This window comes from Lygodium microphyllum, chromosome 5 (assembly GCF_053477565.2).
Source record: "Lygodium microphyllum isolate KBCC chromosome 5, Lygodium_microphyllum_v1.1.10, whole genome shotgun sequence".
Lineage (NCBI taxonomy): Eukaryota > Viridiplantae > Streptophyta > Polypodiopsida > Schizaeales > Lygodiaceae > Lygodium > Lygodium microphyllum.
Window position 1 is genome coordinate 132,919,649 of NC_141139.1, and position 20,948 is coordinate 132,940,596.

At 41.1% G+C, this 20,948-nt stretch overlaps 1 protein-coding gene across 6 annotated transcripts in view; it reads left to right on the plus strand.

Moving 5' to 3' along the window:
- Positions 1–1,736: 1,736 nt before the first annotated feature.
- The window catches only part of LOC148036424 (protein LPA3-like), a 106,771-nt gene continuing 87,559 nt past the window's right edge, over positions 1,737–20,948 (plus strand). For all 6 annotated transcript variants that reach the window (XM_087678404.1, XM_087678403.1, XM_087678401.1 and 3 more), the window contains exon 1: positions 1,737–1,827. In XM_087678404.1, coding sequence (XP_087534530.1) covers positions 1,813–1,827 — 15 coding nt within the window. In that variant the 5' untranslated portion in view covers positions 1,737–1,812. The remainder of the gene's footprint in view (positions 1,828–20,948) is intronic.

A 20,948-nucleotide genomic window follows, 5' to 3' on the forward strand; every position in this document is an offset into this window, starting at 1 on the left:
TTATTACGATTCCACTTTGCTTTCAATTATGCTCAGTACATCAATAATTGTCGCAATACTTTTGAAAATATCATGCATATAAATAACCCAATAATAATAAAAAATGAACAATTATCTACATCCTAATCTATACATTCTTTATTTTGGTTGTTGAAATGGATAGTTTTTGGCAGATAGAGATTATTGAAGCAATATTATGAAGATTGTAAGTGAAGTTAGTTTGTAGTCATATGTGTGAGTTGTATATATGATGAGGAACTTTAAGTTGTTTATGTTATGAAATAAACACAAAGATCCTCCCTCCCCAAAACCACCTTAAACTCAGCTTAACTACACATGCCTCACTAGTCTTACTACTATATTATTTTGGTTGTAGGTTCAAAAAGTCTCGAATCTTCAGAGGGCTTATTGAACCTTCCTTTTTTCCAAACCTCCATTTTTCAATTAAAACCCCCTCCCCTCCCCGATCCCTCTCTCACTTGTAATCTCTCATTTTCTCTTCCCCCTCTTTTTTTAAATTAAAAACCCCTCCCTCCCCTCCCCCCCCCCCTTCTCTCTCTCATTGTAGAGCCTAGGCTCACACACACACACACACACACAAATTGAAACCCCCTCCCCTCTCTCTCACTTATAATCTCTTCCTTTCTCTTTTCCCTCCCCTTTTTAATTAAATTCCTTCCCTCTCCCCTCTCCCCCCTCCCCCCTCTCTCTCTCATGTGTAGGGCATATGTTTCTCTCTCTCTCTCTCTCCTTTAATTAAGTCAAACTTCTTTTTAAATCAAAAGTTACACACACACACACACTCACTCACTCACACACACTCTCTCATAGTTGAACATTTTAAAAAGCTTTTTTAATTTAAAGCTTTTTTGACATAGTTTTTCACACACTTTGAGAATAAGAAGAAGAAGAAGAAGGAGAGAAAAAGATGAAAAGAGGGGAGAGGGAAAGAGAAAATTGAATAGCCTTTTTAAAATTAAATTTTTTTCTTTCCCCTCTTCCCTCTATCTCTCTCTCATATGTAGGGCTTTTAAATCAAAAGTTTTTTTTCTCTCTCTCTTAGATTAAACTTTTTAATTTAAACTTTCATTTTAATTAAATATTTTTAATTTTTTAAAAAAATTTATACTTTTTTACATTGTTTTTCATATACTTTGAGAGAGAGAGAGAGAGAGAGAGAGAGAGAGAGAGAAGAGAGAGAGAGAGGGAATTTAAAAGAGAGAGAGGGAGAGAACAAGAAAAGGAAAATTAAGAGAAAGGGGAGGAGAAAAAACGGGGGTGGAGAGAGAGAGAGGAAAAGAGAGAGAATATAAACATAAAAGAAAAAATTATATATAAGAAAAAGATAAAATTTACATACTCTAAGAAAGACTGAGGGGGGAAATAAAGTGAAAGAAGGAGAAGAGAGAGAAAGAGAAAAAAATTTAAAAGAGAGAATAACAAAAGAGAGGAGAAGGAGAGAAGAAAAAGAGAGGAGAAAGAAGGGAGAATAAAATGAGAGAGAGAGAGAGAGAGAGAAAGCAAGGAGAAGAGAGAGAGAGAGAGAGAGAGAAAGCAAGGAGAAAAGAGAGAGAGAGAAAAAACTAAGAAAGAATAAAAAAAACTAAAATAAAAGATAGAGATAAAGGAAGAGAGATGGATTGGTTCGCTTGTAGGCACGCTAAAACGCTGGTCCTAGCGCGGAGCGCTAGTTTATTTTAGTGAAAAGTGATATAACCTTTCTGGTTTTATCTTATTTTTGGCCCTTTATCTGGAAAATGCTCCCCCTAAGGCTTCTCAATATGAAAAGCTACCCGCAAACCAGCCTCAGTCATGGCATTTGTACAGGTAAAGGCTTCCTCTCTCGCGCTCTCTGTCTCTGTCTCTGTCTGTCTATCGCTTTAGGATTGCTTTCTGATGCATTTTAGATCCCAATCATCATCAATCTCCCTGCAATGTAGCAAGAGAGCTTCAACGTGCACATCTATCGCATTGCGTCACTGATTCACGCTGCCGCTCGTATCACTCAGCTACACACCACCACACATAAAAACGTTCAATGCGTCAACCGGTCATATTATGGTAATATGTAGCATCGGAGATCAGAAACAAAATGTGAGAATTTGACAGTCCGACGCCATAGCATTTTGAGCTATAGAGCATCCGTTGTAACAGTCCAATTCGCATCAATGAGTTAGAGAGCATCAGAGATAAGCAGAGCAAGTTATATTCGTCTCATGTCATTGAGCTAGAGAGCATCAGAGACGAGCACCAGAGCAAATTAAATTCGCCTTCATTGAGATGGATGCATTGACGATGGGCTTAACTAGTGGAGCTGCAAGGTGTGGGTGAGATTCTGCACCCTAGATGCAATATATAGCTGCAAAATAGGTCACGAATCCATGTGCAGAACCTTCAATCCATGTGTGGAACTTTCAATCCAAACACCTTTGCGTTCCAATGCTCTACAAACTTCCAGAAACACGTCTCTTTGATGCAGCATGTGTGTTAGTGAAACTCTAGGAGTGAGACTGGAAACAAGAAATATTTATAGCAAGGATGTAGTAGAATGCATAGGGTAAGAAGGCTGAAAGCTTGACTGCTCCAAAATCTTGAAGTCATTGGTGGAGCCAATACTTTTACAGATACTAGCCAGCTGATGAAGTCTAGTTTAAGCACATTCATTGCACATCTCCAGTTTGTGGTGTGTTGGTACCTGATGCTATGGAAGGTAACTATCACTTGGTTATTGAGGGTCAAACATGAGTTGGAGGAGGTAGTCTGAACGCTGATGGGATTGAATGCAACAAGAGAAAGGACGCTAGATAGTGGGTGACAACCATAGAAAAAGGTGCTAGGCACTGTAAGGGTTGATAGAGAAGTGGCAGTAGTCGTGAAGAGTAGACCTCTGTGTAGGTGAAGGCTAATGGTTGAAATCCACATTGAAAGAATGAAGCTGAATGGTGGACAACCTATCTATTTATAGATGTTGAAGGGTGTCCCAAAAAATTAGGGTTTTGGGGGATTGTTGAAACTCTCTTGAACCGCACACTAAATTTGGGATTTTCATTAATTAAGTGTGTTTTGGGGTTGTTTAAAAATGCTAATAAGTTGTAAAGTGTGTTTTAGCTGAACACCTCCTTTTAGGCTCAAAATTGAGTTTAAAAAGAAAGGCTTGCAATGTGTATCCCAAGGCATCCCACCCTAAAGCAGCTAGGGCATTGGACAAAGGGTGCACGCTGTGATTGCCCAATGGTCTATCAAGACTATAGAGGCGATGGCTATTTTGCAAAGGGAGTCTAAGTAGTCATCCTAGAGAGGATAGGGCATCGGACAAAGGTGCTCATTAGCTGCCCAGTGGCCTACCAAGCTCTACAAAGGTGGATAGAACCACATTGAACTTTTTTTGTTTGTTGTTTTGGTGGAAAGTTAATTTTAGGGGTACCAGCCGATTAAGTAATAGTGATTGAGAAGATGAGAGTAGGGATGGTACACCCAATACGTCACAAACAGTACAAGCTTACCCAACCACTCGAGGATGTTGATGACGAGGGAAAGGTGATGAAGTATCATGTGAAGGAGGATGGTGGTGTAAGCTACTGATAAAAAAAACTTAGGATCTGTCTAGTGGTGCTTTGCACAATGGGATGCATAGTATGCTATATGTTGAAGAATGCTCATGCAACATGTGTCACTTGGACTATCTCTCGTGGGAAAATTTTTTACTTGCCCAAGTGTCCTAGTATAAAGATGATGAAATCATGCAATACATATACAACAAGGGGTGAAGAGCCGATGTTAAAGACAGGTGTTAAAACTTATAAAATACCAAAAAGGGTAGGAATCCCTTCTCACCTTGGATGTTGATATCGAAGAAGGAAGAAGAGCCTGAAGATGTCGATTTTCATGTGGGACCGAAAACCATATGGATGAAAATGATGAAGCATCCCTACTGGAAGAGCAAGGATAGTAATGCCATGCTAGCATTAAGAGAGATGCTGCACGATCCGTTGTAGGACGGTAAGCCTCCATGCTGGTAGAAGAACAAAACTCCAAGTAGATGGAACCATGAAAGGAACATCGCATATCCTATCTCTAGCTTAGAAAGGATTGGTGTAAGTCTATATGTTAGTCCAACATTGAAATATAAAACCGTGTAAAAGAAATCAAAATCTGTAAGCATAGAGGTGAGTAGTGAGATGCTCTAGAAATCAAAACTGAAAATTAAAAAAAGCAAAGCTAAGTGCAATGCAATGAGTATGTAAGTATGTAGCGGAGGTCTAAAAAGGGAAAGGCTAAGTGTGGCCACTATCGCGTACAGCTAGGTGGTGAAGTAGTCCTAGATGATGCAGTGGGTAATGAGGAGTGGATGCATAAAGTGTAATAGGCAAGTCACTAGCAAACCAATTAGCCAATTCTTCAGAAGTAGTAAAGGAGATAGCCTGCTAAGATTGTCCATGTGGAACATATCCAGTAGCCATTGGGATAGATTGAGTAGATGGTGCAACAGTGGGAGATGTAGCCCCATTGGATTGGCCAACCGGAGTGGAGGCAATTGTAGTAGTATGCGATGGTGTTCTAGAAGGAAGACCTTGGGCCTTGGTACGACACTTCTTGTCCACATGGTAGGACCTTTGTCAATGTGTGCGAAACCTATTTTTCTTGGGAATTTGTTGTCAAAGGGTTTATTTTTTCTTTGGTTCCGTCGGAGGAAGTGGTGTCACCCTTGTTTTGGCTTGCCTTTGTATCTTATGAGTTCTTGCCATTGGTGGTTTTCCCTTCCAAGGAAGAGGCAACCAATCCTTGCTCCTTTGAATGGACGTGTATAGAGAACTTGTAGACTTGATCGTGCAGTCTCATGTAATGAAAGAATTGGTATTCAAACTCATAGAAGGTTGGCAATCTAGATAGTGAGATAATGTGCTAGATAAAATGGAAGTATTTGTCACGCAACTTGTTAAAAAGAACGTGACTTGATCATTGTCTGACTTTGGGGAGCCAACAGTGGCAAACTTCGTGAGTAACCGCCGATATTTGGCCAACTTGACCTTTAGATCATCCCCTTACTCTTGAAGCTCAAAATTGAGATTGATACGTTGAGTGTGATCTTGAGCCACATAGCATTCAATGAGATGACTCCAAGGCTTAGATGCGAGGGAAAAATGCTGTAATTGAGAGTGGAACTCAAGAAGCAATCACTATATTAACTCAACATTGGCTGTGGCATTGTGAGCTCTCCATTGGTGGATGTGATGAGGGTTAGCTAAACGAGGGTCCGGCATAGCTTGGTACCAACAATGAGATCCCAAAGTCCCTGAGATTCAGGCACTTGTGTGAAGTTCAACCAAGTGGTAAAATTTGACTTGTTAAAAGGTGTCTTATCTTTGAAGGCATTCTTGGCCGTTGCAATAGGAGTGGTAGTGCTAGGAGATGGAAAATGTATGTAATGGGAGTAAGGTGAATAGGGGAGATATGGTGTGGGAGTGGAGTACACTTGGGAAGGAATCCCAGAGTGTCTACTATACATACGAGAAGTGTGCATAACGGATCTAAACGTGGGCAAGGGCGGACTAGGTATGGGCATGGTAATCGCTTGTGGAGCCCAAGGTGGAGGGACATGGACACGAGGAGCAGAGGATGGAGATCGCGACGTAGGAGTGACCCAAGGGATGTGTGATGATAGTCCATAAGTAGAGGATGGATATCCTTGTGTTTAAAAGGTCATGTGGAGGGTTTGTGAGTGTTCAGGGGTAGTGAGGGAGATGCCCATCAAAACCATCCTAGAGTGAAAGGATGTGGTAAAGCAGGGGTATGTGAAAGGTATATTGTTAAAGGGTGGCATTTTCTCTAATGATGCATATAAAGAGATGGAGTTAATGGAGGGTTGGTAGATGGTGGGATGGAGAAAGAGAAAGTGGTAGGAGCAAAGATGGAAGATCCAACCCCTAGTGTGCTTTGAGGGGAAGTGGAATGTAATCTAGGATTTTGGAATGAACATGTGAGTAGATTAGAATGTGAAGAAGATAGTGGTGGGATGGAAGGGAGTTGAGAAGTATGGTTTACTTGCTCAAATGAAATAAATGGTAAAGATATACCTGATAAAGAATATTTGCTTCGAGAGCCTCCTCTATGAAAGTTAATATATTGAAAATCATTAGGATCTTGCATAATAAAAGAAGGAATAGGAGAGGATTTTGGCTGATACAACTCAAAAATATAATACAAACTTGACATAAGGTTTGATTGAGATAAAGGAGATGGATTTCCAGATGTGCCGAATGTTGTGGTTCCTCCAATATCAGAGAGGTGGCCAATCTTACCAATTGGTCCAGACGGAGCTGTAGCGCTCATTGGAGGAGTTTAAATTGAACTATATGTGATACATAAGTACTTCTCAAACTCTTCATCTATAAGGTGACCAAAACGAGAAGAAAAAGTTGATAAAGGTGAAGGTGTGTCTACCTTCTCCTTAAGACCATAATGCCTTTTCATAGCCTCCAATGATGGAGAAGCATGATAGGGCGTCATAGGATTCTTAGAAAAAGGTGCCTAAGACATTATGAGTTAGAATCGAGTTGCATGTGAGTCTCGCACAAAGACTAGCCTCCACAATCACCGCAGGATACTCTTTAGAAGAGCACTGACTCTGATACCATGTGAAGATATGCTAGGGTTTGCATTGAGGAAACATGGCATGTACGACCAAGACTAAAACACAAAGACTCAGACAGAGATAAGAAAAACTTAAATCCTAAACGCAAAACACAAAATGCAAAAACTCAAAACGCAAATACAGAGGCAAACATAGAGAGAAGGAACTCTGAAGTTAATGAATGCTGTAAATGAATGTAAGAGTGTACAAAATGCCCAAGGATAGAGCAATGCGGTGTTGAAGAGTGACGTCCACTAGAGATGGATCCTAAGTGCCATGACCACTAGTCAGAGTGGAGAGTGTCGAAAACACCAAACATTGATCACTAGAGCGTCAGGGAATTGAGGCGACTGTAGAGGATGATGTCTGATGATGAGGCCGGTAGTAGAAGGTTGCAAACGTAATAGTAGAAGGATTGCCTAGAGGCGGAAGAGCACAACCATTTATTGCTTGTAGGCAGGAGGGCCAAACGCAGGGTATAGAAGGTCGCCTGATGTTGTGGAAGGGAACTGCCAATTGTCGCCTGGCTGTTGAGGGTTAAACGCAAGCTGGAGGAGGCAGTTTGATTGTTGACGATGGCTGATGGGACCAAATGCAGCAGGAGGGAGGGTGCCAAATAGTGGGTGACAGTTGTAGAAGGTGCTAGGCATTGCAAGGGCTGATGGAGGAGTGGCTGCAGTCACGAAGGGTAGATTGCCACGTAGGTGAAGGCTGATGGCTGAAATCTGCACTGAAGGAATGAGGCTGAATGGTGAGTAGTGTGTCTATCTATAGATGTTGAAGGGTGCACTAAAAAATTAAGGTTTTTAGGGACCATTGAAACCCTCTTGAACCGCATACCAAATTTGTGTTTTTCATTAATTAACCGTGTTTTGGGATTGTTTAAACATGCTAATCAGTTGTAAAGCTTGTTTTAGCTCAATACCAATCACCCATCAAGGGTGTTGGGTGATGAAGTAAAGGGGTGGAGGAGTGAAGTGGTAAGAGAGCCGTTGGTGGAAGTGGCTCAGGGATGCTTTGCACAATGAGATGTATAGATGAATGCTACATGATGAGAATACGCATGTAGGAAGGGTCACTTGGATAGTGTCCCTTGTGGGGAAATTGTTCACTTGCCCAAGTGCCTTTTTACAAAGGTGATGATGGTCATGTAATGCAATGTGAAGCACAACAAGGAGGGAAGGTTGATGTCAAAGACAAGTGTTGAAACTTGTAGAATACCAAGAAATGGTAGAAATCCCCTCTCAACCATGGATGTCGATGCCGAAGGATGAAGAGGAACTTGATGTCAGTCCTTATGTGGTGCTGAGAATCATAAAGAAGGATGTGGATCAAGCATGCTAGTTGGAGGAGCTAGGGAGAAGCTACTACTATGATAGCATCAAGAGATACTGCAAGATCCGGTGGGGAGGGGAAGCCTCCATGCTGGTAAAAGAGCAAATCTCAAGGAAGATGAAACCACAAAGGAATGGTGAGCTGCCCATGTCTCTAGCCTAGTAAGGACCAGTGCAAACTTTCATGGTTTTGTTAGCCTGCCTTTATTTTGTCAGTCTATCATCTCTTGGTTGTGGGCCCTAGTTAGAGTTTGACAAGGATATTTGGGGCTCCAATTACAGCCCCAGCCTGCCCAAAATTTTCCCCAGACTGCCTGCAATTGCCATGTCACTGATTTGCGGCTGATTGCAGCAGTCTGTTACTTTATCTTTGCCAGTTTTTCTGCTATATATACCAGTTCGCAGTAGTGGGCAGATCACTTCTTTCTGTTTCTACCAAGTGCTCCGTCAGGTGGCTGCAGTCTTCTCCATCTTTGTCATGGACACCAGGCTGCACACTTTCCGTCTCCATCACTGTCACCATCTCTGTCAGTGTCACATGTGCTGTCATCATAATTCAGCCTGATTCGGTGCTCTCATTGATGCCTTGGGCTGTGTGCAAGGACTGATCAGTCCTTATCGTATTTAGCTTTCCTTCATTGTTCAGTGCATATCATTCTTCTCTTCCTACTTTCTCTTCTCCTCTCCTTTTCTCTCCACGTTCATGATTCTCTTCCATTGTGCACTCTCACATGGTATCATTGCCTATGTGAGGACACAGAGTTTCCAGCCCAAGAGGAGACCACACTATTGTTGAAAACTCAAATTTCAACTTCTTGTTTGTTGTAGGAAATGCAAAATTTTTGAGTTTCATAGGTGACATTTAACAAAGGTGGGATATCCACATATCTATTCTTGCAAGTGTTGCTGATTTTTTCTCCGTTTGTTCTCTCCTATAGCAAAATTCAGCAGCCGTTGTGTGTTTGTAGGTTATGTGAAGATGTATGATCCCTAGTTCTAAGGCTTTGATGACTCAGACGAGAAGGTTTCCTATCACTCCTCTAAACGGCGGTATGATCATTGTGAAGAACAGAGGTCACTGATTCCTTTTGTATGATATCATTTAGAGCAGCCTTCTCCTTCCCTCTCTTTCCATGTTTCACATAAAGCCCACTCTATATGCTTTAAAATGCCTAACATGGCACCGCCTATCCAAGTGTTTGTTCTCCCTTCTTTATCCAAAGAGGACCGGCTCGATGGTTCCAACTATTCGCTTTGGTCATGTAAGGTGGAATGCATCCTTGACACCTTTGATCTTTAGGAGCTTGTTACCCTTCCTATACCCCATCCAAGGATCTCCGTGAGAGGGAACATCAACGAATCGTGCAGCCCTATAGGATTGGCTTAACTCTCAAGCTCAATCCTTTCTTTTCATGAGCTTATAGGATTCTATCCTAGTGCTTGTTCGCAAGTTGAAGATAGTGGCAGAAGTATGGAAGAAGCTTGTGTCTTTGTACCATCAAAAGACACTTGCCCACAGGATTTCTTTTGAGAAGACACTTTCGATGCTCAATGTTGATGAATCTCCTTCCATGAAGGATCACATCAATAAATTGGAGGACATGAGGGATGAGCTTGTAACCGTCGAGAGGATTATATCTTCAAAGGATATGGCAATGATTCTCTTGACTTAGTTGCCATCTCCAAAGTTCTGTGTGTTCTATACTAGCCTTCTTATATGGAGGACCTAAGAGACTCTTCTTTGGGAGAAGCTTGCTCCCACTAGTCTTGGAGCATGACAAGAAATAGGACACGACCAATAATAAGAAGCCTAAGTAAGTACCCACACTGTGGGAAGGTACACATCTAGAGGAGAACTGTTGGTAGAAGTACCTTCATTTGTAGCCTAAGTGTTGATAGAAGTACCCACATAGTGGGAAGGTACACATCCAGAGGAGAAGTGCTGGTAGAAGTACCCCCATTTGTAGCCCAAAGAGGGGTCTAAGGATTCGAAGGCTACCCTAGCTACCACTGAGTCTATCTTCGAACATGCGTTTGAGGAGGAGGATATTACTCTTGCTTCTTTCATTAGCGGGGAAGCCTTGGCTCATGGAGAGTGGGGCTTCCTTCTGTGAAGAAATACCCTAACACGGAAACATAAATAACACCGTACGACAAAGCATATACTAATAGAAGAACACAATTAGGGTTAGGGTAACTTAGAGATAATGAACACAAAGAATAAATGAAATGATATGATAATTGAATATACAATGCTCATGCAGCAAACACACTATGTAGTGAATGAATACTGTATCTTGAACTCTTGGTTCTCAAGGATCAAGGCATGGAACAGATCCTGAATCGCAGTAAGGCAGCCTTCGGATGTTGAACACCAACAAACATAGCCAAGGAAGGCTGAATCTGATGCAGATGAGAGTGTAGGAGAGAGAAAGGCTAAAAGCGCAAGTGAGGAGAGAGAAAGGCTAAAAACGCATATGAGGAGAGAGAAAGACTAAAAATGCAGGCTGCAGGAGAGAGAAAACAGCAAACGCAGGTTGCAAGAGAGAGAAAGACTAAAAACGCAAGAACAACCAGTAGCAGCAGTCAGCATGCTGAAATCAGCTACGAATAGTGTGTGGTAGGTTGGAAACATGTACCAAACTGTTATAGATAGCAATGGCCAGCTTAGACCGTGATGTCCTTCGTGTTCGGGGTGTAGGTAGCAAGCTGAAATACCTGAAATCTGCTAAAACGAGATTAAGATTGAATGGAGGACAGCATACCTATTTATAAAAAGTTTGGGCCGTCCCAAGTGGGTTTGTACTTATGGGATACAGACACTCTGTAGAAATGCATTTTTTAAAAAATAAACAAGGTTTCTTCTTTAATTAAGCATGCTTTGGGGCTGTTGAAATGAAGCTAATGCATTTTTAGCTCAACATCCTCTCTTAGGCCCAACAACGGTGCCACGAGAAGTAGGCCAACCAAGCCTTGTTTTTTTTCTTTATCTTTTACCCCAAAGCGTTTCACTCCAAAGCAACCAGAGCATCAGACAAAGGGTGTGCGTCAATTGCCTAGTGGCCTACTAAGACTACACAGCAGATGGTTACCTTACCAAGGGAGCCTAAGCGATTACCCGAGAGAGGCCAGGGCATTGGACAAAGGGTGCTCGTCGGTTGCCTAGTGGCCTACCAAGTCCTGCAAAGGCGGATGGAATAGCCGTGGAATTTTTTTTTTGGGTTTTTTTCGGAGGGCTTTGTGGTTTTGATAGATTTAACATTGAGGGTTTCAAATTAGTTTTCGTCTTATTGAGTATCTGTGCCCCAAACGAGAGAGTAATAAGGGATGGTTAAAAAATCCAAGACCTTCACAAAACAAGCATACTATCCCTATCATTACTTGGTGTCGGTGGAAAAGAAAAATGGCTAAGGTGTGGGTGATACAAATATAGCAAAGATATGAAGCAAGCAAGACAAGCAAAGCAAGCAAGTAAGCTAGGGAGAACTGCCTTGAAAACTGCCATGTGCACAAAACAAGCATACTATCCCTATCATTACTTGGTGTCGATGAAAAAGAAAAATGGCTAAGGTGTGGGTGACACAAATATAGCAAAGATATAAAGCAAGCAAGACAAGCAAAGCAAGCAAGCTAGGGAGAACTGCCTTGGAAACTGCCATGTGCAATGCCACAAATGTTGGGAATAAAGGCTTACTGTGTCTTTTTTTTAGTGTTTGGGTGTGAACGCACCCTTACACTCGTACTTTATATACTATCTAAACCTAAAAAGTGGTACATTCGTCATTGTACTGTGTACATTGTGTCGTGCTTACACTTTTGTGATTTACTCTTTTCTACTGCTTCCTGCGCAAAATTTGACACTCTCAATCTCAGCTCACTCAGTCTCTATCCAACAGCTCCAACAAGTTGGTATCAGAGCAGGGTGACTGGCGTGAGGTTACTGGCCTGAGGTGACAGGTGATAGACTGGCGGGAGAAGGCGGATTTGTCGAGACAGGCTCCACGTTGTCACAGACCTGTGACAATCAGGGCGAGACGGGCACGATAGGTCGTAGGTGTCAGATCCGACAAGCACGACAGGTTGCCGGAGTCAAATCCAATGGGCATGATAGGTCGCAAGCCTGTTGGCAAGCAGTAGGAAGATTGAGTGACACCAGGCCTTAGATTCGACAGGCCTTGGTCAACGTCAGGACAGGCTCATCCTATTTTTTATTTTAATTTTCCTTAATTTCTGCCATTATTTTATCGGGCATTCAGACGCACAAGCACAACATGCAATTTTACCCAAGAAAATTGGGGCTTTTCTCCAATTTGGGGACTTCAATGCAGGATAAGACAATCTATCTTAGAAATTGTACATTTGGTGCACATTTGCACGAGAAATTTTGGGGTTTTTCACATTTTAGTGGAATTTCTTCAATTTCACTAAAATTTGTGCACTCTGAACCTAAGAAAATTGGGGCTTTTGCAAAATCCCTTCAATTTGTGCAACAAATATGCACTTGGGTACATGTATTGATGCAATTTGGATGGATTACCCTCTAAAAATTGGGGCTTTTGATCAAAACTATCAAATTTGTGCCCGAGAATGCCTTTGGAGCAGAAATTGCATTGAAATTTTGGGGATTTCACATGTAATTTATGCCTTGGTGCCTAAATGTGTTAGTAATTGCTTGAGGAGTGTAACAACAAACATTTTTTTATTCTGAAAATCTATGTGCAGATCTGAAATCTCTGCAATCTTGGGATTTTCACTGCTGGTTGGTACTTGTAGTGTACCGTGGTTACTTGTGTAACATTTGGGCTTGTCTTTGGTGACTGCTTAGTTAATTTGGTACTGCAAATTATGGCTGGAAACAGTGACAGCAGCAATCTTTTGCACATCAAGAAGCTTGAGGGTGCACATAATTTTGCAATATGGCAAAAACAGTGCTACAATGTCTTGGTGTAGAAGAAACATGTAAAGCCCATCAAAACAAAGGGAATAAAATCAGCAGACATGGAACAAGATGCAAGTGAGATGACTTGTATGAGCTTGTCCACTCTACCATTGAGCTCTTAGTGCCAAACAGCTTGCTCTTTAACATTGAGAAGTTGAATTCAATATATGCAATGTGGCAGAGGCTTGAAGAATTGTATGCTCAGAAAAGTGCTGCTAGCAAGGTCTATTGACTGAAAAAATTAATGGACTTTCACATGAAAGAAGGTACAGCCATGTTTGTACATTTGAATGAAATCAATTTTCAGTTAGCTGATTGCTTTGGATTTTCATATTGATGATGAGTTCAAGGCTACTTTCTTGCTATGCACTTTGCCTGAAAGCTAGGATACTTTCAGGACAGCTTTGAGTAACTCGAATGCTCAGCTGTTATACTATGATGTGGAAAGTTCTTTGCTGATGGAAGAACTCAATAGGCAAAATAACTCAGCAAATAAGTCTTCTAATACATTGCACACTAGAGGTAGATTTCAGCAAAAGGGCAATTCTGAAAATAGAGCATGCAGCAAGTCTCGTAGCAAAATTGTGGAGTGCCATAATTGTGGCAAAAAAGGGCACTACAAACGGGACTATTTTCAATTGAAGAAAGAGAAAGGCAAAAACAAAAACACTGAAGTTGTAAACGCTCCGAACAACGTAGTATGCTTAACAATTATGATATTCGCTTGTTTTCGAGATTTAATATAAAAGAGAACGAACACTTAAAGCTGAAAATAAAAATTACTCACAAAATTACAGCCATGAAAATGTAAAAGTAATGGAGATAAGATTAAGGGTTGAAGATGGGCAACCCCCCCCTTCCACCCGCGGAAGGAATGTATTTCTGCTCAACCCAAGTCCCTTAGGGAAAAGCTCAGTTACAATCAACCTGAGAGTGAGAAGTAATTCTCACTCTCACAAGATCATGCAATGATGTATAAACACACATGCATTATCTATTATGTAATGATAAGAACTGATTTCTTTACAGTATGAGAGGAGAAAGAGGGGAAATCAGCCTTTCTCCATCGTTGATCAGCAGTACATGGATAGGGCTTGCTTCTTGTTGCTAAAATGGAAGAAAGAGCTCGAGAAGGAGGCGCTGTAATGAATTTACAGGCTTGCTGTCCTGTAAAACAACAGTGATAGAAGAGGGAATATGGAGGAATTTGATAATGGAGAAGTGGAGGATGATGATGGAGATGGATGGGGCTAGTTTCTGATTATTTGTGGGTGCTGTGCATGAGTTTACAGCAAAGAAAAATGATACTGAATGAAGAAAAACAAGCTCTTATTTATAGGAGAGGGAAGAGCTAGTACAAAAGGAGAAAGTGGAGTAGCACAAGATAAGTGTCCAGCCACATGTCATAAGATGTGACAAGTGGTGGGACACTTGGAAACTTGTGTGACAAGTGTCTTGACACTTGTCTCTTCTCTATGGCCTTCCTTTTTGGGCTAAATACTGTCAAGAATAGAAACAACCAAATTTAGTAAGCACAGTCAGAGTACAGAATTTACTATTTTTAGAATGACATCCCTATTTTTTAGGACTAGCATTTTTAGGCTAATTCGAGGCTCCTAAAATTTAGGGACCTCCTAAAATTTAGAGACCCCCCAATATGGGTGTCATATGAAAGCTTTTTCCGTGTACATCGCAAAAATGGTATCAGAATCTTCATGTGACTTTCATATGCAAAGAAATGTGCATTTCAAGCTTTCAGCCCACACATGTACATTGTACAAGCATTTCATGATCATGCCATCTTGTTGATTGTAACTGTCTGTTCTGGCGGATCTAGCCCACACTTCAAGGCATCAATCTTTTCTGTGTGCGAGTCTAACCCTGATATGCGTGAGTTCTGGTCACAGGCGCCCAATCGGGCCATATAGGTGGAAGTGTGAACTATCTTTTCTCTAACCCACCACGTGGGTCCACCATAACCTGTGACCACTCATCAGTGGCCAGCTCCAATGCACTTTTCTTTATATCTAATTAGTGCAAAGGAAACAAATTTAATAAATCATTATATAGACAAATTAATGAAAAATGATACAAATTCTGTTTCTATAGAGCTGTGACAGAGGTCAACAAGACTGAAAAAGAAGACAGCCAATGTGCAAATAAGAGTAATGTAAAAATAGAAGAGATTAATGTAGTCACTCATGAGAATGACAATGATGGTGATGTATTTCTTACTTCTTCTTTGAGTGCATATGCATTGATTGCAGATTCTGAGGATGATATGCATACTTGGATACTTAATTCAGGTGTGTCTTTTCATGTCACACTACATCATGAGTGGTTTTTTGACTACAATGGTGGTGTGCATGGTGTTGTCCACTTGGGGGATAACTATGTATGTAAAATTGCAGGCATTGACAGTGTGAAACTGAAATTTCAACATGGCTCCATGTTTATTTTGCATAATGTGAGACATGTACCTCATCTCAAGAAGAGCTTGATAAGGACAGGGCAACTAGATGATGAAGGCTATCACACCATCTTTGGGGATAGCAAATGGAAAATTTGTAAGGGCTCTCACATTGTTTCCAAGGGCTCCAAAAGTGATACTTTGTATCCTTTGCATGTATCTAGTGTGCGTGACCATGTAATTGCCATAATCGAGTGCGTGAGTGTTTCTTTGTGGCATAGCTGGTCGGGACACATGAGTCAAACTGGAATGAAAGTGCTTTCTTGCTTGGGTTATTTGCCATCTTTGAGATATGCTGATTTTGAACAATGTGATCATTGTATTTATGGTAAATATGCTCAAACGTCACATAAAAAATCACTCTCTAAAGTCTTCACCCTTAGAGTTGGTACATTTAGATGTATGTCAAATGCCAAGATTATCTCTAGGGGGGAAGAAGTACTTCATAACCTTTGTTGATGATGCCACACGCAAAGTATAGGTTTATCCAATCCATCGCAAAGACGAGGCTTTGGATAAATTTTAAAAATTATTGGCCCTTGTTGAAAATTAGACCAGCAAGACATTAAAATGCCTTTGCTTTGACAATGATGGGGAATATATATCCAAAGCCTTTCAAGACTTTTGTGACAGCAAAGGGATTAAAAGGGAGCTCACTATCCCTCATAATCCATCCCAAAATGGTGTTGCAGAGTGTATGAACAGGACCATTCAAGATAAGGTCCATACAATGTTGTCATATGTTGCTTTACTCCATGGATTTCGGGCAGAGGCTGCTATGACAGCCGTACACTTGATTAATCAATCACCAAATAGGTCTTTTGGGGGGGGGGGACGGGGGGGGGGGGAAACGGTGAGTCCCTTAAGAAGCGTGGTCGGGTATGCTACCTTCATATACTCACTTGAGAGTATTTGGCTGCGAGGCATTTGTGCACATTTGCAAGGAAGAACACAACAAACTTGAGCCAAAGTCCTATAAATGTATTTCCCTAGGGTATGGTGATGAAGGTGAGATGGGGTATCGATTATGGGATCCTGAGAAAAGAAAAGTAGTACGCAGCAATGATGTTATTTTCCGGAAAGATCACATGCACAAACAGCCCAAAAAGACAGAGGAGGTCAAAAGGGTTGAAATCCGGGAGGATGTACTAATAGGATAGCAAAGAATGCCCATTAGGCAGCAGCAAATACCTGCTGTAAATGTTCTTGAAAATGCAAGAAATGATATTGAACATGATTAGCAAGATCTTTCCCATGATGTACCACAAATTCAGTAAGAATATGTGCCTTTGGAACGACTAGAACCAGTTGTATAGCACACTGAATGTGCAGAATAGCAAGTTGTTAATGCAGATTTGCAGGCTGAATAGCCAGTAAATCTTGACTATTGGGTCCATAGGTCAACCAAAGTGCAAAGACAGCCAAATAGGTTCGTTCCTAGTGTAAACTATGTGGTTGATTATGTCATGTTAACAGATTGTGGTGAGCCATCATACTTCCAGGAAGCAATGGAGAGAAAGGATAGTAAGAAATGGCACAAAGCAATGCTATCAGAGATGAAATCTCTTATGAAGAATGACACTTGGGATTTGGTGCATTTGCCAAAAGGGCAAAAAGTATTATCTTGCAAATGGGTTTACAAAATGAAAGTCACTTCTGGTTCTCTGCTAAAGTATAAGGCACGCCCAACGTGAAATTGATTTTGATGATATGTTTTCTCCTATAGTCAAAATGACTACTTTGCGGACCATCTTGGGCTTGGTTGCATTTGAAGACATGAAACTCATACAAATGGATGTAAAAACTGCCTTCTTACATGGTAATTTGTATGAGAAGATCTATATGCAGCAGCTTGAAGGTTTTGTTGTAAAGGGGGAAAGAGCACATGGTATGCAAACTCAACAAGAGTTTGTACAGGCTGAAGCATCATGCACTACGAGAATGGTATCATAAATTTGATACATTTATGCAATCTCAAGGGTTTCATCGTTCTCAAGTTGATCACTGTTTATACACCAAGAAGACAGCAGATGATATCCTTATTCTCTTGGTTTTGTATGTGAATGACATGCTGATTTCAGGCAAGGATATTCATGCCTTGGACTCCTTGAAGCAGAGTTTACACAATAGCTTTGATATGAAGGATCTTGGTGAGGCCAATCACATTCTTGGTATGCGTATACTCAGTGACAGATCGAAGGTTCTTCTTTATGTCATAGCAGGAGTATGTCACTAAGGTTTTGCAGCGTTTCAATATGGAGGGGGGGAAAGCCATTAGTGTACCATTGCTTCCATATGTGAAACTTAGTGCAGATGACAACCCTACATTTGATAATGGAAAGGCTGAAATGGCCAAGATATCTTATGCTTTAGCTGTTGGTAGCTTGATGTATGCTATGGTTGCTATACGCCCTAACATTGCATTTGGGATGGGAGTGGTTAGTAGATACATGGCATATCTTGGCAAAAAGCATTGGGAAGCAGTGAAGGGTATCATGAGATACCGTAAGGGCACAAAGGATTTGTGTATTTGCTTTGGTAAGTAGAAGTCATCTGTTGTTGGGTTCACGGATGTAGACTATGCTGGCCATCCTCACTGTAGGAAGTCTACTTTAGGATATGCGTTCACGTTCGCATGTGGAGTAGTCTCTTGGATATCCAGGTTGCAAAAGTGTGTTGCATTGTACACACACACACACACACACACACACACACACACACACACACACACACACACACACACACACACACACACACACACACACACACACACACACACACACACACACACACACACACACACACACACACACATACCTACCTACAGCTAGCTACCTACATACATACATACCTACACACACACACACACACACACACACACACACACACACACACACACACACACACACACACACACACACACACACACACACACACACACACACACATATATATATATATATATATATATATATAGATATATATATACACACACACACACACACACACACACACACACACACACACACACACACACACACAAACTTAGCCGATTCTTTTCTCTTCCTTTAGACTTGTTGCCTTTAGGTGGGAGGTTGTTGGGGAATAAAGGCTTACTGTGCCTTTTTTTCAGTATTTGGGTGTGAAGGCACCCTTACACTCTTGTACTTGATATACTATCTAAACCTAAAAAGTGGTACATTCGTCATTGTACCGTATACCCATTGTGTGTGACTTACTCTTTTCTATTGCTTATTGCGCAAAATCTGACGTTCTCAATCTCAGCTCACTCAATCTCGATCCAACAGTTCCAACAACGAATATGGTGGATCCAAAGTCCACCACTTTAAAAGACCGAAAAGGGATAAATGTGCACAGGTGTTAAAATACGCGGGATCTAGAGTATGGCAAATGCGAAAGCTATGGAGGTTGAAAGAGGAATAAGAAACTCATGAAGACATTGACCCTGACAAAGACAAATTGTCACACAAGTGAATTAGGTTCCAAGATTGAGACTTGGACTCATAAACACAATTTTGTGTATTGACAGTGACAAGACACTTTACTGGAAAGGAACGAGTACTATCATTGCATTTGAAAAAGAGTGCAAGTACAATGCTTTATAGGAATTAAGTGGTGGTACTTTCTCCTATTGTGCATATGGGATTCTGGTCCTAAGCCCTTACTGCTCCTTACAAAGGGACTGAAGTAGATGTGATTGCAAATATCTCAACGTCCCTTAATCATAACCAGAAGCACAAAGCGTATAGAGGCTTTAGTGAAAGAAACACCTATAAAGTGTGGGCAAACCATAAACAAGGTAAAACCCTAGAGGTTGTCGCAAAAAAGGCTAAGTGTGGGTACCACAAACATGATGGACATCCAGAGGCTATAGCAGGGGCTTCATAAAGTGTACAGAGACTGTAGTACAAGGCTAATTGAGGAGTTTATAAGTTTATGTCTGAAGCACTAGGGCTAGGAAATACAAGGCTAAAAAAGTCTATCTAAATAGAAGGACTGATGAGGTTTGTCCTTCTCCATGTGGTCTTCTTCTTCTTCTTCTTCTTCCTTTGCTCTGTTTTCTTCTTTTTCTTTGACTGCAACTAGATAGGCCTTTTGGGACCTCTTTTTGGCATGGCAAAACTTATTGGTGTGTCCGGTCCTTTTGCAGAAATCACAGAAGAGCTGATCCTTCTTGCCTTTGTATCTGTTGCCAATATATAATGCATGTTCATCTCTAGAGGTGCTTGGTTCTTCCTTAGTTTTTAGCTTCTTTTTCTCCTCTAATAGTGATGCTTGGATATCAACAAGCTCAGGGCTTGGTATGTTGATTAAAGTTGTTGATACATTATTATATTTAGGAGGCAAACTCTTAAGTAGAACACAGATGCAAGCATCTTCTTCCATTTTAATGTTGATTCTTGCAAGTTGGGTTAGAAGTCCTTCCATGTAATTTAGATGTGATGCAAGTGATGTGCTGGATTTCATTTCAAGCCTGAAAAACTCAATCAAGAGACCATACTTTGATGATTCAGACAGAGCACCAAACAAGGTGTCAAGTCTCTTCCATGTATCCTGTGAAGTTTCACAGTTATCCACATGGTGGATATAGCTGTCGTCTAGCTCCAGTTTGATAATGGCTTGAGCCTTATCATCGTTCTTTTGCCAAGTGATAGCAATGTCCGCATCACGAGGCTTCTTTTCTTTTCCGATGGTAATGGTCCAAAGGCCCTTCTTCATCAAGATGAGTTTGATATGGGTTTGCCAGGTATGAAATCCGACTCCTTTAAAATGGGCAATTGGAGAGTCTTTGCCCATGTCAGACTTGCGGGAACAGCAGCAAATCAGCTTCAGAATTATCAGACTTAAGCAGCAGAAGAGTTGGTTGAGATATGTCAAAAGACACCAATGTTTAAAGCACTAAAATGAGTGTCAATAGACACTATGTTTCTTCCTCGAGTCTTCCAAATCTACAACATTCTTCAAGTTCTTTCAGATCCAAATCTTTCCCTTTTTGATTTGATGCTGGGACCTTTAGATTTGAGTGACAGTGGGTTGTTCCAGGTGGTAGGAGAGAGAAAATGCTGAGATTTTTGAGCTTGGTGAAGTTTGGCTATGGAGTCACAGTTAGGGTTTTTGGGGACAGCCTGGTTTTTTTGACATTGCAGGAGTTATACTTGATCATTTTGAAAACTTTTTATATGAGGATGAAGCTTACCTCAAGCGCTATCAATGCCCTATGGTAATGGCTAGGATTGCGCCCTGTAGAGCATGCAACAGCAGCGCAACCTGATCAGGTGCAGATTTTGATAGCGACATATAAAAATGACAATGCTGGTCTCATCGTGCATCAATCTCGACGATTTTTGTGATAGGATGGAGTGTCTTGATGTAGGGAAGATCTTCTTAGAAGGAAGCTCTGAGAGATGTGCCTTGGTTGAAGAGATCTCAGACCTCCAAGTCAGGTAGGTCTTGCAGGCTATGGCAAACACACAGGGCAGCAACTGTGAAGAATCACAATGCTGAAGCTGTACTTGCCCAATGTCAGTGATTGAGATACCGGGAGGAGCTTTG